This window comes from Cyclopterus lumpus, chromosome 16 (assembly GCF_009769545.1).
Source record: "Cyclopterus lumpus isolate fCycLum1 chromosome 16, fCycLum1.pri, whole genome shotgun sequence".
NCBI lineage: Eukaryota > Metazoa > Chordata > Actinopteri > Perciformes > Cyclopteridae > Cyclopterus > Cyclopterus lumpus.
Window position 1 is genome coordinate 567,483 of NC_046981.1, and position 15,018 is coordinate 582,500.

The window sequence follows — 15,018 nt, forward strand, 5'->3', positions numbered from 1 at the left end:
ACAAACAGAGGCTACGTATACGTGATGACAAACAGAGGCTACGTCTACGTGATGACAAACAGAGGCTACGTCTACGTGATGACAAACAGAGGCTACGTCTACGTGATGACAACCAGAGGCTACGTCTACATAATGACAAACAGAGGCTACGTCTACGTGATGACAAACAGAGGCTACGTCTACGTGATGACAAACAGAGGCTACGTCTACGTGATGACAAACAGAGGCTACGTCTACGTGATGACAACCAGAGGCTACGTCTACGTGATGACAACCAGAGGCTACGTCTACGTGATGACAAACAGAGGCTACGTCTACGTGATGACAACCAGAGGCTACGTCTACGTGATGACAAACAGAGGCTACGTCTACGTGATGACAACCAGAGGCTACGTCTACGTAATGACAAACAGAGGCTACGTCTACGTGATGACAAACAGACTACGTAATGACAAACAGAGGCTACGTCTACGTAATGACAAACAGACTACGTAATGACAAACAGAGGCTACGTCTACGTGATGACAACCAGAGGCTACGTCTACGTAATGACAAACAGACTACGTAATGACAAACAGAGGCTACGTCTACGTAATGACAAACAGACTACGTAATGACAAACAGAGGCTACGTCTACGTAATGACAAACAGAGGCTACGTCTACGTGATGACAAACAGACTACGTAATGACAAACAGAGGCTACGTCTACGTGATGACAACCAGAGGCTACGTCTACGTAATGACAAACAGAGGCTACGTCTACGTGATGACAAACAGAGGCTACGTCTACGTGATGACAAACAGAGGCTACGTCTACGTGATGACAAACAGAGGCTACGTCTACGTGATGACAAACAGAGGCTACGTCTACGTAATGACAAACAGGCTACGTCTACGTGATGACAAACAGAGGCTACGTCTACGTGATGACAACCAGAGGCTACGTCTACGTGATGACAAACAGAGGCTACGTCTACGTGATGACAAACAGAGGCTACGTCTACGTGATGACAAACAGAGGCTACGTCTACGTGATGACAACCAGAGGCTACGTCTACGTGATGACAAACAGAGGCTACGTCTACGTGATGACAAACAGAGGCTACGTCTACGTGATGACAACCAGAGGCTACGTCTACGTGATGACAAACAGAGGCTACGTTTACGTAATGACAACCAGAGGCTACGTCTACGTAATGACAAACAGACTACGTAATGACAAACAGAGGCTACGTCTACGTGATGACAACCAGAGGCTACGTCTACGTGATGACAAACAGAGGCTACGTCTACGTAATGACAAACAGACTACGTAATGACAAACAGAGGCTACGTCTACGTAATGACAAACAGAGGCTACGTCTACGTGATGACAAACAGAGGCTACGTCTACGTAATGACAAACAGAGGCTACGTCTACGTGATGACAAACGGAGGCTACGTCTACGTGATGACAAACGGAGGCTACGTCTACGTGATGACAAACAGAGGCTACGTCTACATAATGACAAACAGAGGCTACGTCTACGTAATGACAAACAGAGGCTACGTCTACGTGATGACAAACAGAGGCTACGTCTACGTGATGACAAACAGAGGCTACGTCTACGTGATGACAAACAGAGGCTACGTCTACGTGATGACAAACAGAGGCTACGTCTACGTGATGACAACCAGAGGCTACGTCTACGTGATGACAAACAGAGGCTACGTCTACGTAATGACAAACAGAGGCTACGTCTACGTGATGACAACCAGAGGCTACGTCTACGTAATGACAAACAGAGGCTACGTCTACGTAATGACAAACAGAGGCTACGTCTACGTAATGACAAACAGAGGCTACGTCTACGTGATGACAAACAGAGGCTACGTCTATGTGATGACAAACAGAGGCTACGTCTACGTAATGACAAACAGAGGCTACGTCTACGTAATGACAAACAGAGGCTACGTCTACGTGATGACAACCAGAGGCTACGTCTACGTGATGACAAACAGAGGCTACGTCTACGTGATGACAAACAGTCTACGTAATGACAAACAGAGGCTACGTCTACGTGATGACAAACGGAGGCTACGTCTACGTGATGACAAACAGAGGCTACGTCTACATAATGACAAACAGAGGCTACGTCTACATAATGACAAACAGAGGCTACGTCTACGTAATGACAAACAGAGGCTACGTCTACGTGATGACAAACAGAGGCTACGTCTACGTGATGACAAACAGAGGCTACGTCTACGTGATGACAAACAGAGGCTACGTCTACGTGATGACAAACAGAGGCTACGTCTACGTGATGACAAACAGAGGCTACGTCTACGTGATGACAAACAGAGGCTACGTTAGGGTTAACGTGTCATCAGATAAACAACAAATAGATATTTTAGGCACCGTTTTTAATCCACGGAAACAGACTGAAAAGAAGAAAAAACAATTTTTTACAAAAACATTTAATCTGATATTTTCATATTTACAGTTTTTTAAGTGCAGTAAAAACATCTGAGTCCTTTCACAATAAAAGTTCTGGTGATATCAAACAAACAAAATGAATCTGCTGCTCTTCTGATTGGTAAATATCAGTTTTCTTCCTTATTGGCTGCTGCCGGCTGAGTGGGCGGAGCCTCATCATCAGAGCCAGTCTGGCGAGCCGCCGTCCGAAACAAACGCATCAAATCCCGAAACCGGTGAGAGACCTGCAGACACGAGGAAGCGTTACTGACACCGTTAGCCCACGAGTCGACCAATCACAGACCCGACAGAGCAACCAATCACCTCGCTCGGAGTCTTGTTGCTAAGCAGAGTAGAGACGGCCTGGAACGTGTTCTGATTGGCTCCTTCCTGCTGACACGTCGTCAAAATGACTCGATCGGCTTCTCTGTAAACCAACGACGACAGCGGTTACATTCAGCCTCCTGCTGCTCCTCCAGAGCTTCAAACAGACGAGGAGGCGTACCTGGTCCACAGGATCACCTTCTCCCCGCTCGCCGTCAGGGAGATGTTCTTGGCACAGACCGTAAGGTCAGGAGGAGGAGCAGAGGAGGAGCAGGACGGGGCGGTGGATGAAGTGGTGACGGAGGAGGAAGTGAAGATGGAAGGAGTGAAGATCATGGAGGAGGTCATAGAAGAGGTGGTGGAGGGAGGAGTATAGAGGATGGAGGAGGCGCTGCAATCCCCCATCACCTCCTCCTTCCTGCTCCTCTTCCCCGTCGTACTCTGCTTCTTCTCAATGGTCTTCCTCTCCTCTTCATCCTCCTCGTCTAGCTCCTCATCCCTCTCGTCGGTGAGACGGAATGAGCCTTCCCATGATGCACCACTTTGTTCTGTCGACAGAATAAACACACCGGTCTTGTTAAACACACACACACACACAGACAGACAGACAGACAGACAGACAGACAGACAGACAGACAGACAGACAGACAGACAGACAGACAGACACACAGACACACAGACACACAGACACACAGACACACACACACACACACACACACACACACACACACACACACACACACACACACACACACACACACACACACACACACACACACACACACCTGGCTGTGGACTGTCATCGTCCCCCTTTAGATCCATGTCTTTCTGATGTGGTTCATCGTGGGCGGAGCTTATCTGAGAGTACAGCGGGTCCAGACTCTTCATGGCTCTGGACACGCCCCCTAAAGCCTGGATGGAAGTGGACAGGTGAGTCAGGGCAGGTGCTCTCTACCTGTCTCTCATTCACACCATGATGACAGACCTTGTTGCCGTGGCAGCGAGAGCAGCCTTTCCTCCTGTGTCTGCGGATCTTTGCATCGCGGCAGAGGCAGGGCCAGTCTTTATCTGACCAATCACAGTCCTGCAACACATTAGACTGTGAGAAGAAGTCCATGAGTGACAGCCCACTAAAGGCGCCGCCCCCCATGTGTGTTGCCAGACCTTGTAGTTTCTGTGAGGGGCCATCTTCATCCTCCGGCGCCGACTCGTCATTGGTTGGTTCTCTTCCTCTTCCAGCTCTGGGAGCGTCACTTCCTCGAAGCCGCTGCTGGCCACACCCCCTGAAACGTGGCCGAAGCCCTCTCCGCCGTCTGACCCGCCCCCTGCGTCATCCGGCCAATGGGCTTCTTCGAACTGTCCCGGGCGAACAGGAGGTGGGCGGAGCTCGTCAAAAAATACCCAGAATTCAGTTTGCAGATGGTTGTGGCCTTTTAGCAGCGCGGCCATCTGAGCCTTCAGCTACAACACAGCGATCGGTTGTTATTGATCATGTTTAACAGGTGTGCGGTTACCGATCATGTTTGATGAGTCCGTACCTCGTCGATGCTGGTTGGACTCAGGTCTGGACCGGTCTGCAGAGCTTTGATGATCTTCTGGTAATGAGACGGGTTGTCTCCAAAGCTGATCTCCAGCTGTCGCAGGAAGCGACGGCTGCGCTCAAACGCCTGCTGCTCCTCAAACTGCAGTCGGGACAGAGATCCGTTACAGGTAATCAATAACCTATATTAGACAGAAATATTAACGTTCACCGACTTCAGTCAGAGGAAACATTTCTGTTACTGTGGCGATACACCTGAGACACACCTGAGATATACCTAATATACACATGATATACACCTGATATACACTGAGACACACCTGGGGTACACCTGAGACACACCTAATATACACATGATATACACCTGAGACACACCTAATATACACATGATATACACCTGAGACACACCTGAGATACACCTAATATACACATGATATACACCTGAGACACACCTGAGATACACCTAATATACACATGATATACACCTGAGACACACCTGAGACACACCTGAGATACACCTGAGATACACCTGAGACACACCTGGGCTACACCTGATATACACCTGAGACACACCTGAGACACACTTGGGCTACACCTGATATACACCTGAGATATACCTAATATACACATGATATACACTGAGACACACCTGGGGTACACCTGAGACACACCTGAGACTCACCTAATATACACCTGATATACACTGAGACACACCTGAGACACACCTAATATACACATGATATACACCTGAGACACACCTGATATACACCTGAGACACACCTGAGTCACACCTGAGATACACCTGAGATACACTGAGACACACCTGAGATATACCTAATATACACATGATATACACCTGAGACACACCTGAGACACACCTGAGACACACCTGAGATACACCTGAGACACACCTGAGTCACACCTGAGATACACCTGAGATACACTGAGACACACCTGAGATATACCTAATATACACATGATATACACTTGATATACACCTGAGACACACCTGAGTCACACCTGAGATACACCTGAGATACACCTGAGATACACTGAGACACACCTGAGATATACCTAATATACACATGATATACACCTGAGACACACCTGAGTCACACCTGAGATACACCTGAGATACACCTGAGATACACCTGAGATACACTGAGACACACCTGAGACACACCTGAGATATACCTAATATACACATGATATACACCTGATATACACTGAGACACACCTGAGACACACCTGAGATATACCTAATATACACATGATATACACCTGATATACACTGAGACACACCTGGGGTACACCTGAGACACACCTGAGACACACCTAATATACACATGATATACACCTGAGACACACCTAATATACACATGATATACACCTGAGACACACCTGAGATACACCTAATATACACATGATATACACCTGAGACACACCTGAGATACACCTAATATACACATGATATACACCTGAGACACACCTGAGACACACCTGAGACACACCTGAGATACACCTGAGATACACCTGAGACACACCTGGGCTACACCTGATATACACCTGAGACACACCTGAGACACACTTGGGCTACACCTGATATACACCTGAGATATACCTAATATACACATGATATACACTGAGACACACCTGGGGTACACCTGAGACTCACCTAATATACACCTGATATACACTGAGACACACCTGAGACACACCTAATATACACATGATATACACCTGAGACACACCTGAGTCACACCTGAGATACACCTGAGATACACTGAGACACACCTGAGATATACCTAATATACACATGATATACACCTGAGACACACCTGAGACACACCTGAGACACACCTGAGACACACCTGAGACACACCTGAGATACACCTGAGACACACCTGAGTCACACCTGAGATACACCTGAGATACACTGAGACACACCTGAGATATACCTAATATACACATGATATACACTTGATATACACCTGAGACACACCTGAGTCACACCTGAGATACACCTGAGATACACCTGAGATACACTGAGACACACCTGAGATATACCTAATATACACATGATATACACCTGAGACACACCTGAGTCACACCTGAGATACACCTGAGATACACCTGAGATACACCTGAGATACACTGAGACACACCTGAGACACACCTGAGATATACCTAATATACACATGATATACACCTGATATACACTGAGACACACCTGGGGTACACCTGGGGTACACCTGGTCTACACCTGAGACACACCTGAGTCACACCTGGGGTACACCTGATATACACATGAGGTACACTGAGACACACCTGGGGTACACCTGGGCTACACCTGATATACACCTGAGACACACCTGGGGTACACCTGGTCTACACCTGATATACACATGAGATACACCTGGGGTACACCTGATATACACCTGATATACACCTGAGACACACCTGGGGTACACCTGATATACACCTGAGACACACCTGGGGTACACCTGATATACACCTGAGACACACCTGAGATACACCTGAGACACACCTGATATACACATGAGATACACTGAGACACACCTGGGGTACACCTGAGACACACCTGATATACACCTGAGATACACTGAGACACACCTGAGACACACCTGGGGTACACCTGATATACACCTGAGACACACCTGGGGTACACCTGATCTACACCTGAGACACACCTGGGGTACACCTGATATACACCTGGGGTACACCTGAGACACACCTGATATACACCTGGGGTACACCTGAGACACACCTGGGACACACCTGATATACACCTGAGATACACTGAGACACACCTGGGGTACACCTGAGACACACCTGATATACACCTGAGATACACCTGAGACACACCTGGGGTACACCTGATATACACCTGAGACACACCTGGGGTACACCTGATCTACACCTGAGACACACCTGGGCTACACCTGATATACACCTGAGACACACCTGGGGTACACCTGAGACACACCTGGGCTACACCTGATATACACCTGGGGTACACCTGAGACACACCTGGGCTACACGTACTGCTCACCAGTCCACACTGCAGTGCCTGCTCAGGATGTAGGAATGCGGCGAAGTCTCGGAGGAGGTCTGTCCGGTCTCCCAGGATGCAGTGCAGCTTCCTGAACAACGACATCACTTCCTGTCCGTCTCCCACCTGTTCGAAATCGTTCAGCAGAGACACAAAGTCCTCCACCTGCCCTGGTATGTCCTGCAGCGCCTCACGCACCTGAAGACCCAGTAACAGGTGTCAGCTCACCTGGTGGTTTCAATGTACACCTGTACTCTAACGTCACAGGTGAGAGGCCTTTCCTTTAGTGAGATGTATTGATGGCTAGCAGCTAACAGCTGATCATGGACAGCTGAGTGACAACAGGAGGAAAGAGTTCAGTTCAGATCGAGGAAACAAACATTAAAAAGACATTGGACACGACCCGATTCAGGAAAGGTGTGTGAAGAGGAACCCTCACGTGAAGTCTACAACCACAGGAACATCACCTGATGACTCAATGTGATGAACACATTAAGGTCACAGAAAGGTCATCGACCACAACTATAGGAAACTAGTTCAGAATTAACTGTTTAACCGTGAGAATCAGATAAAAGGGTTAAAAGAAATATAACATTTAAAACAGCTAAACTCCACTTAATTCACGAGGAACAGGCTCGTCCAATCAGCGCTCACCCTGCTCAGGTAACTCTGGGCGAAGGCCACGTCTTTGCTCTCCCTGTGCGGGTCGTTGTTGAGGATGTTGTCGTCGTACAGCAGCAGCAGCTTGGCGGCGTCCTTGCTGCGGCGCTCCTGGCGGCTCCTCCTCAGGCCGCGGAGAGGCCGGCTCCGCCCTGCAGAGAGAAGGAGGCGGTGAGAACACGGCGAGGAGCCGGTCGCTGCAGCGGACGCCATCACAGGCGACTCAGACCTCGGCCTCGACACCGGCCTCCTCCTCGGGGCGTCCCCTCCCCCGACGGCGCCTCCTCGTCTAGTCCCGCCTCACGGCCCCTCGCCTCTCCAGACATCTCCCCTTTAGGCCCCTCCTCTTCCTCCTCCTCCTCCTCCTCCTCCTCCTGAGATCCGGGCGAGGTCGGGGAGTGGTCCTCCTCCGAGTCGCCGTCTGCACAGAGCCGCCGCTCCGCCGCCAGCCAGGTCAGCTGCTTCATGGTCTCCTTCAGAGGTCAGAGGTCAAAGGTCAGCTGCGTCATGTCTCCTAGAGGGGTCAAAGGTCAGCTCCTCCGCAGTTACCTGTAACTCTGGAACAGATAGCACCGATTCCTCCGAAGCTGATGACATCACTTCCTCCTCATCTTCATCCTGCGTGAGGTCATCAAAGTCCTCCTCCTCCTCATCCTCGCCCTGTCGGTCCTGATCTTCATCCTTCTCTCCGTCTTCGTCCCTCTGTCCTCCCCCCATGTCCTCCATCTGCCCCTCATTCTCCTCCCCTCCTTGCTCCCCCTCTCCTCCTTCCCCACCAGCTTCCTCCTCTCCACCTCCTCCTACATCTGTCCCCTCTTCCTCCTCTCCACCTCCTCCTACATCTGTCCCCTCTTCCTCCTCTCCACCTCCTCCTACATCTGTCCCCTCTTCCTCATCTCCACCTCCTCCTACATCTGTCCCCTCTTCCTCATCTCCACCTCCTCCTACATCTGTCCCCTCTTCCTCCTCTCCACCTCCCCCTACATCTGTCCCCTCTTCCTCCTCTCCACCTCCTCCTAAATCTGTCCCCTCTCCACCTCCTCCTACATCTGTCCCCTCTTCCTCCTCTCCACCTCCTCCTACATCTGTCCCCTCTTCCTCCTCTCCACCTCCTCCTACATCTGTCCCCTCTTCCTCCTCTCCACCTCCTCCTACATCTGTTATCTCTTCCTCCTCTCCACTTCCTCCTACATCTGTTATCTCTTCCTCCTCTCCTCCGTTCAAACGAGCCACACCCAGAGCAGTCCAGTCCTCCTCCTCCTCCTCCTCCTCCTCCGGACTCAGTGTTGAAGCTGAGCTCACCTCCTCCAGTGGAAAGTGTGGCTTTGTGGAGGTCTGCTCCTTTTCATTTTGCTCCTCTTTGAAGATCTTTTGCCCTAGAGCATGCTGGGAGTTGTCAGTGGGCGGAGCCTTTGGCGTGCGCACCATCTGGAGGAGGAAGTACCCTGGCTTCACGACGCCGGTTGAACAAGGCATTATGGGATTTGTGGTGTTCGGGTGGACCGGGGAGGGCACGGGGACGCTCTGCTGCATCCTCCGACCAATAGGAAGGCAGGACTGGATGATGTCAGCACACACTGGGTGGGCGGGGACTGTACACACAGCAGCCAATGGGACGGGCCCAAAGACAGGAGGCGGAGCCAAGGCTCCTGAAACAGCGGAGGTGTTGGAGAGTAACGTTACACCTGGAGGAGGAAGGGACAGGAAGCTGATTGGCTGCTTGTCTGCTGGGGCTCTGGCTAGTGGCAGCAGAGATGCATTGTGGGCCAAGTTGAAGAGACGTCTGTGCGGGGGGGGGGGCGGATGGGCCAACTTCTTGAGCCAGTGGGGGTGGAGCCTCAGGGTGCAGCCTGGGGGGAGGGAGCGGGGATAACAGGCGGAGGTCTGTCGGGTCTTCTGGATGATCAGCTGACTGTTCTGCAGGCGAGAACCATCAGAGAACCAGTTAGACGTCCTCATAGGATGTTCTCACAACATCTACTTCCTGTCCGTTAAAGGGTTCTGGAGGTTCTGTCAGAATTAACTTGAGTGTCAGAAGTTACGTGTTTATTAAGTCATATGTTTACGTTTATATACTCCTGTAATTAGAAACTAGCGTTTTTAAAAACGACTTCAGTAGCAAGTGTGAAGGTTCACACTGATCTGGATCAACTACAACCACTTTAGTCATTTTCAATAGACTTCTATACAACCAGAGGAGTCGCCCCCTGGTGGTCAGGAGAGAGAAAGCAGCTTTAACACATGAAGCATAGACTTCTATACAACCAGAGGAGTCGCCCCCTGGTGGTCAGGAGAGAGAAAGCAGCTTTAACACATGAAGCAAAGACTTCTATACAACCAGAGGAGTCGCCCCCTGGTGGTCAGGAGAGAGAATGCAGCTTTAACACATGAAGCATAGACTTCTATACAACCAGAGGAGTCGCCCCCTTGTGGTCAGGAGAGAGAATGCAGCTTCAACACATGAAGCATAGACTTCTATACAACCAGAGGAGTCGCCCCCTGGTGGTCAGGAGAGAGAATGCAGCTTTAACACATGAAGCATATACTTCTATACAACCAGAGGAGTCGCCCCCTGGTGGACAGGAAAGAGAATACAGCTTTAACACATGACGCATAGACTTCTATACAACCAGAGGAGTCGCCCCCTGGTGGTCAGGAGAGAGAATGCAGCTTTGACACATGAAGCATAGACTTCTATACAACCAGAGGAGTCGCCCCCTTGTGGTCAGGAGAGAGAATGCAGCTTCAACACATGAAGCATAGACTTCTATACAACCAGAGGAGTCGCCCCCTGGTGGTCAGGAGAGAGAATGCAGCTTTAACACATGAAGCATATACTTCTATACAACCAGAGGAGTCGCCCCCTGGTGGACAGGAAAGAGAATACAGCTTTAACACATGACGCATAGACTTCTATACAACCAGAGGAGTCGCCCCCTGGTGGTCAGGAGAGAGAAAGCAGCTTTAACACATGAAGCATAGACTTCTATACAACCAGAGGAGTCGCCCCCTGGTGGTCAGGAGAGAGAAAGCAGCTTTAACACATGAAGCATAGACTTCTATACAACCAGAGGAGTCGCCCCCTGGTGGTCAGGAGAGAGAATGCAGCTTTAACACATGAAGCATAGACTTCTATACAACCAGAGGAGTCGCCCCCTGGTGGTCAGGAAAGAGAATGCAGCTTTAACACATGACGCATAGACTTCTATACAACCAGAGGAGTCACCCCCTGGTGGTCAGGAAAGAGAATGCAGCTTTAACACATGAAGCATAGACTTCTATACAACCAGAGGAGTCGCCCCCTGGTGGTCAGGAGAGAGAAAGCAGCTTTAACACATGAAGCAAAGACTTCTATACAACCAGAGGAGTCGCCCCCTGGTGGTCAGGAGAGAGAATGCAGCTTTAACACATGAAGCATAGACTTCTATACAACCAGAGGAGTCGCCCCCTGGTGGACAGAAGAGAGAATGCAGCTTTAACACATGAAGCATAGACTTCTATACAACCAGAGGAGTCGCCCCCTTGTGGTCAGGAGAGAGAATGCAGCTTCAACACATGAAGCATAGACTTCTATACAACCAGAGGAGTCGCCCCCTGGTGGTCAGGAAAGAGAATGCAGCTTTAACACATGAAGCATAGACTTCTATACAACCAGAGGAGTCGCCCCCTGGTGGTCAGGAAAGAGAATGCAGCTTTAACACATGAAGCATAGACTTCTATACAACCAGAGGAGTCGCCCCCTGGTGGTCAGGAAAGAGAATGCAGCTTTAACACATGAAGCATAGACTTCTATACAACCAGAGGAGTCGCCCCCTGGTGGTCAGGAAAGAGAATGCAGCTTTAACACATGACGCATAGACTTCTATACAACCAGAGGAGTCAGCGCCCCTGACTGGCGCAAATGAGCGAGGACCCGTTCATCGCTGCTCGCAGCTTTAATTATTATTATTATTATTATTAAACAAACTTCCAGCTAAAAACTAAAACACCGGGCTATTGGTGCCAATCCGTGTAAATGGAGCCAAAGTTAAACAAACACGTAGGCGTGTGGAAGTGGAACAACATGTTCGACCTTGAGCCAGTTGGGCATGTTGGCGGTGCTTCTGTCCACCGGGGGGCGCCGGTCTCCCAGCTGAACTCGGCTGCAGGTCAACAACGGTGGGATGACTCTCTGCGCCAGGAACGTCTGAAAACATGACACGAAGACAGACGTTAGCTCCATCTGTCCGCCTGCAGAGTGTGTGTGATGATGTCACAGTGATGTCACGGCGACGTCACCTTGATGACGTTGCTGGGCGGAGCTCTCGGCCCGCTCATCTCTCTGATGTGTTTCCTGAAGTTCGATTGAGTCTTGCGGAGCAGGTAGCAGCTGATCAGCTGGTCCGACTGGAACGTCCCCTCGAAGTGCTTCAGACCCAGAACGATCAGACTGCCCAGAGGCATTATGGGAAACCTTAGTGTTGTTGTACGGTACCGTGTATGTACACATATATAGGTGTGTGTGGACTTTGTGTACCCGTCCTCTCCTGCAGTGTAAACGTTGCGTTGGTGTCGGGGGTGGATGGCGGGGTCCAGGCTGCAGACAGGAAGTAGTTCTGGGTACAGGAAGACGGGTCGTGTGGCGAGCAGCCAGGCGGTGTCGGCGGGCAACAGAGGGAAGGCGAGACCTAAACAAAACCAGAACCAGAACCAGAACTAGAACCAGAAGTGGAACAAACCAACATTATCAGAAACACCGGAGGTCTAAAGAGTTTCCTTCTTACTGTTGGTAGCAGGACTCATCCTGGGGAGCCAGCGTCTGGAAGAGGCAGGAGCAGTAGGAGCAGCAGGAGGAGCAGGAGGAGCAGTAGGAGCAGCAGGAGGAGCAGGAGGAGCAGCAGGAGGAGCAGTAGGAGGAGCAGGAGGAGCAGTAGGAGGAGCAGGAGGAGCAGGCTGCGCTCTCTGCTCCACCTCCTGCAGGAGATCCAGCGCCCCCTGCAGGTTATCCACTCTGAAACGGCTCGGGAGGAAAACCTCCTCACGACGACGGGCAAACTGCTGCAGCTCCTCCTGGAGGGACAAGAGGTTTAAATGTTTACCAACCAGGTAGTGTTTGTGTTTACTAACCAGGTAGTGTTTGTGTTTACTAACCAGGTAGTGTTTGTGTTTACTAACCAGGTAGTGTTTGTGTTTACTAACCAGATGATGTTTGTGTTTACTAACCAGGTAATGTTTGTGTTTACTAACCAGGTAGTGTTTGTGTTTACTAACCAGGTAGTGTTTGTGTTTACTAACCAGGTAGTGTTTGTGTTTACTAACCAGATGATGTTTGTGTTTACTAACCAGGTAGTGTTTGTGTTTACTAACCAGATGATGTTTGTGTTTACTAACCAGGTAATGTTTGTGTTTACTAACCAGGTAGTGTTTGTGTTTACTAACCAGGTAGTGTTTGTGTTTACTAACCAGGTAATGTTTGTGTTTACTAACCAGGTAATGTTTGTGTTTACTAACCAGGTAGTGTTTGTGTTTACTAACCAGATGATGTTTGTGTTTACTAACCAGGTAGTGTTTGTGTTTACTAACCAGATGATGTTTGTGTTTACTAACCAGGTAATGTTTGTGTTTACTAACCAGGTAGTGTTTGTGTTTACTAACCAGGTAGTGTTTGTGTTTACTAACCAGGTAGTGTTTGTGTTTACTAACCAGATGATGTTTGTGTTTACTAACCAGGTAGTGTTTGTGTTTACTAACCAGATGATGTTTGTGTTTACTAACCAGGTAATGTTTGTGTTTACTAACCAGGTAGTGTTTGTGTTTACTAACCAGGTAGTGTTTGTGTTTACTAACCAGGTAGTGTTTGTGTTTACTAACCAGATGATGTTTGTGTTTACTAACCAGGTAGTGTTTGTGTTTACTAACCAGGTAGTGTTTGTGTTTACTAACCAGGTAGTGTTTGTGTTTACTAACCAGATGATGTTTGTGTTTACTAACCAGGTAGTGTTTGTGTTTACTAACCAGATGATGTTTGTGTTTACTAACCAGGTAATGTTTGTGTTTACTAACCAGGTAGTGTTTGTGTTTACTAACCAGATGATGTTTGTGTTTACTAACCAGGTAGTGTTTGTGTTTACTAACCAGATGATGTTTGTGTTTACTAACCAGGTAGTGTTTGTGTTTACTAACCAGGTAGTGTTTGTGTTTACTAACCAGGTAGTGTTTGTGTTTACTAACCAGGTAGTGTTTGTGTTTACTAACCAGGTAATGTTTGTGTTTACTAACCAGGTAATGTTTGTGTTTACTAACCAGGTAGTGTTTGTGTTTACTAACCAGGTAGTGTTTGTGTTTACTAACCAGGTAATGTTTGTGTTTACTAACCAGGTAATGTTTGTGTTTACTAACCAGGTAGTGTTTGTGTTTACTAACCAGGTAGTGTTTGTGTTTTACTAACCAGGTAGTGTTTGTGTTTACTAACCAGGTAATGTTTGTGTTTACTAACCAGGTAGTGTTTGTGTTTACTAACCAGGTAGTGTTTGTGTTTACTAACCAGGTAGTGTTTGTGTTTACTAACCAGGTAATGTTTGTGTTTACTAACCAGGTAATGTTTGTGTTTACTAACCAGGTAGTGTTTGTGTTTACTAACCAGGTAGTGTTTGTGTTTACTAACCAGGTAATGTTTGTGTTTACTAACCAGGTAGTGTTTGTGTTTACTAACCAGGTAATGTTTGTGTTTACTAACCAGGTAATGTTTGTGTTTACTAACCAGGTAATGTTTGTGTTTACTAACCAGGTAGTGTTTGTGTTTACTAACCAGGTAGTGTTTGTGTTTACTAACCAGGTAATGTTTGTGTTTACTAACCAGGTAATGTTTGTGTTTACTAACCAGGTAGTGTTTGTGTTTACTAACCAGGTAGTGTTTGTGTTTACTAACCAGGTAATGTTTGTGTTTACTAACCAGGTAATGTTTGTGTTTACTAACCAGGTAG

At 48.5% G+C, this 15,018-nt stretch overlaps 1 protein-coding gene across 1 annotated transcript in view; it reads right to left on the bottom strand.

Moving 5' to 3' along the window:
* Positions 1-2,461: 2,461 nt before the first annotated feature.
* gon4l (gon-4-like (C. elegans)) overlaps positions 2,462-15,018 on the bottom strand; it is a 27,541-nt gene continuing 14,984 nt past the window's right edge. Inside the window, exons 15-30 of the mRNA XM_034554245.1 lie at positions 12,820-13,105; positions 12,573-12,723; positions 12,335-12,485; positions 12,129-12,242; positions 9,176-9,973; positions 8,606-8,833; positions 8,286-8,529; positions 8,051-8,208; positions 7,397-7,594; positions 4,322-4,465; positions 3,948-4,244; positions 3,769-3,867; positions 3,569-3,695; positions 2,965-3,331; positions 2,784-2,886; positions 2,462-2,704 (exon numbers count right to left, since the gene is read on the bottom strand). Of these exons, the coding sequence (XP_034410136.1) occupies positions 2,588-2,704; positions 2,784-2,886; positions 2,965-3,331; positions 3,569-3,695; positions 3,769-3,867; positions 3,948-4,244; positions 4,322-4,465; positions 7,397-7,594; positions 8,051-8,208; positions 8,286-8,529; positions 8,606-8,833; positions 9,176-9,973; positions 12,129-12,242; positions 12,335-12,485; positions 12,573-12,723; positions 12,820-13,105 (3,582 nt within the window). The 3' untranslated portion in view covers positions 2,462-2,587. The remainder of the gene's footprint in view (positions 2,705-2,783; positions 2,887-2,964; positions 3,332-3,568; positions 3,696-3,768; positions 3,868-3,947; positions 4,245-4,321; positions 4,466-7,396; positions 7,595-8,050; positions 8,209-8,285; positions 8,530-8,605; positions 8,834-9,175; positions 9,974-12,128; positions 12,243-12,334; positions 12,486-12,572; positions 12,724-12,819; positions 13,106-15,018) is intronic.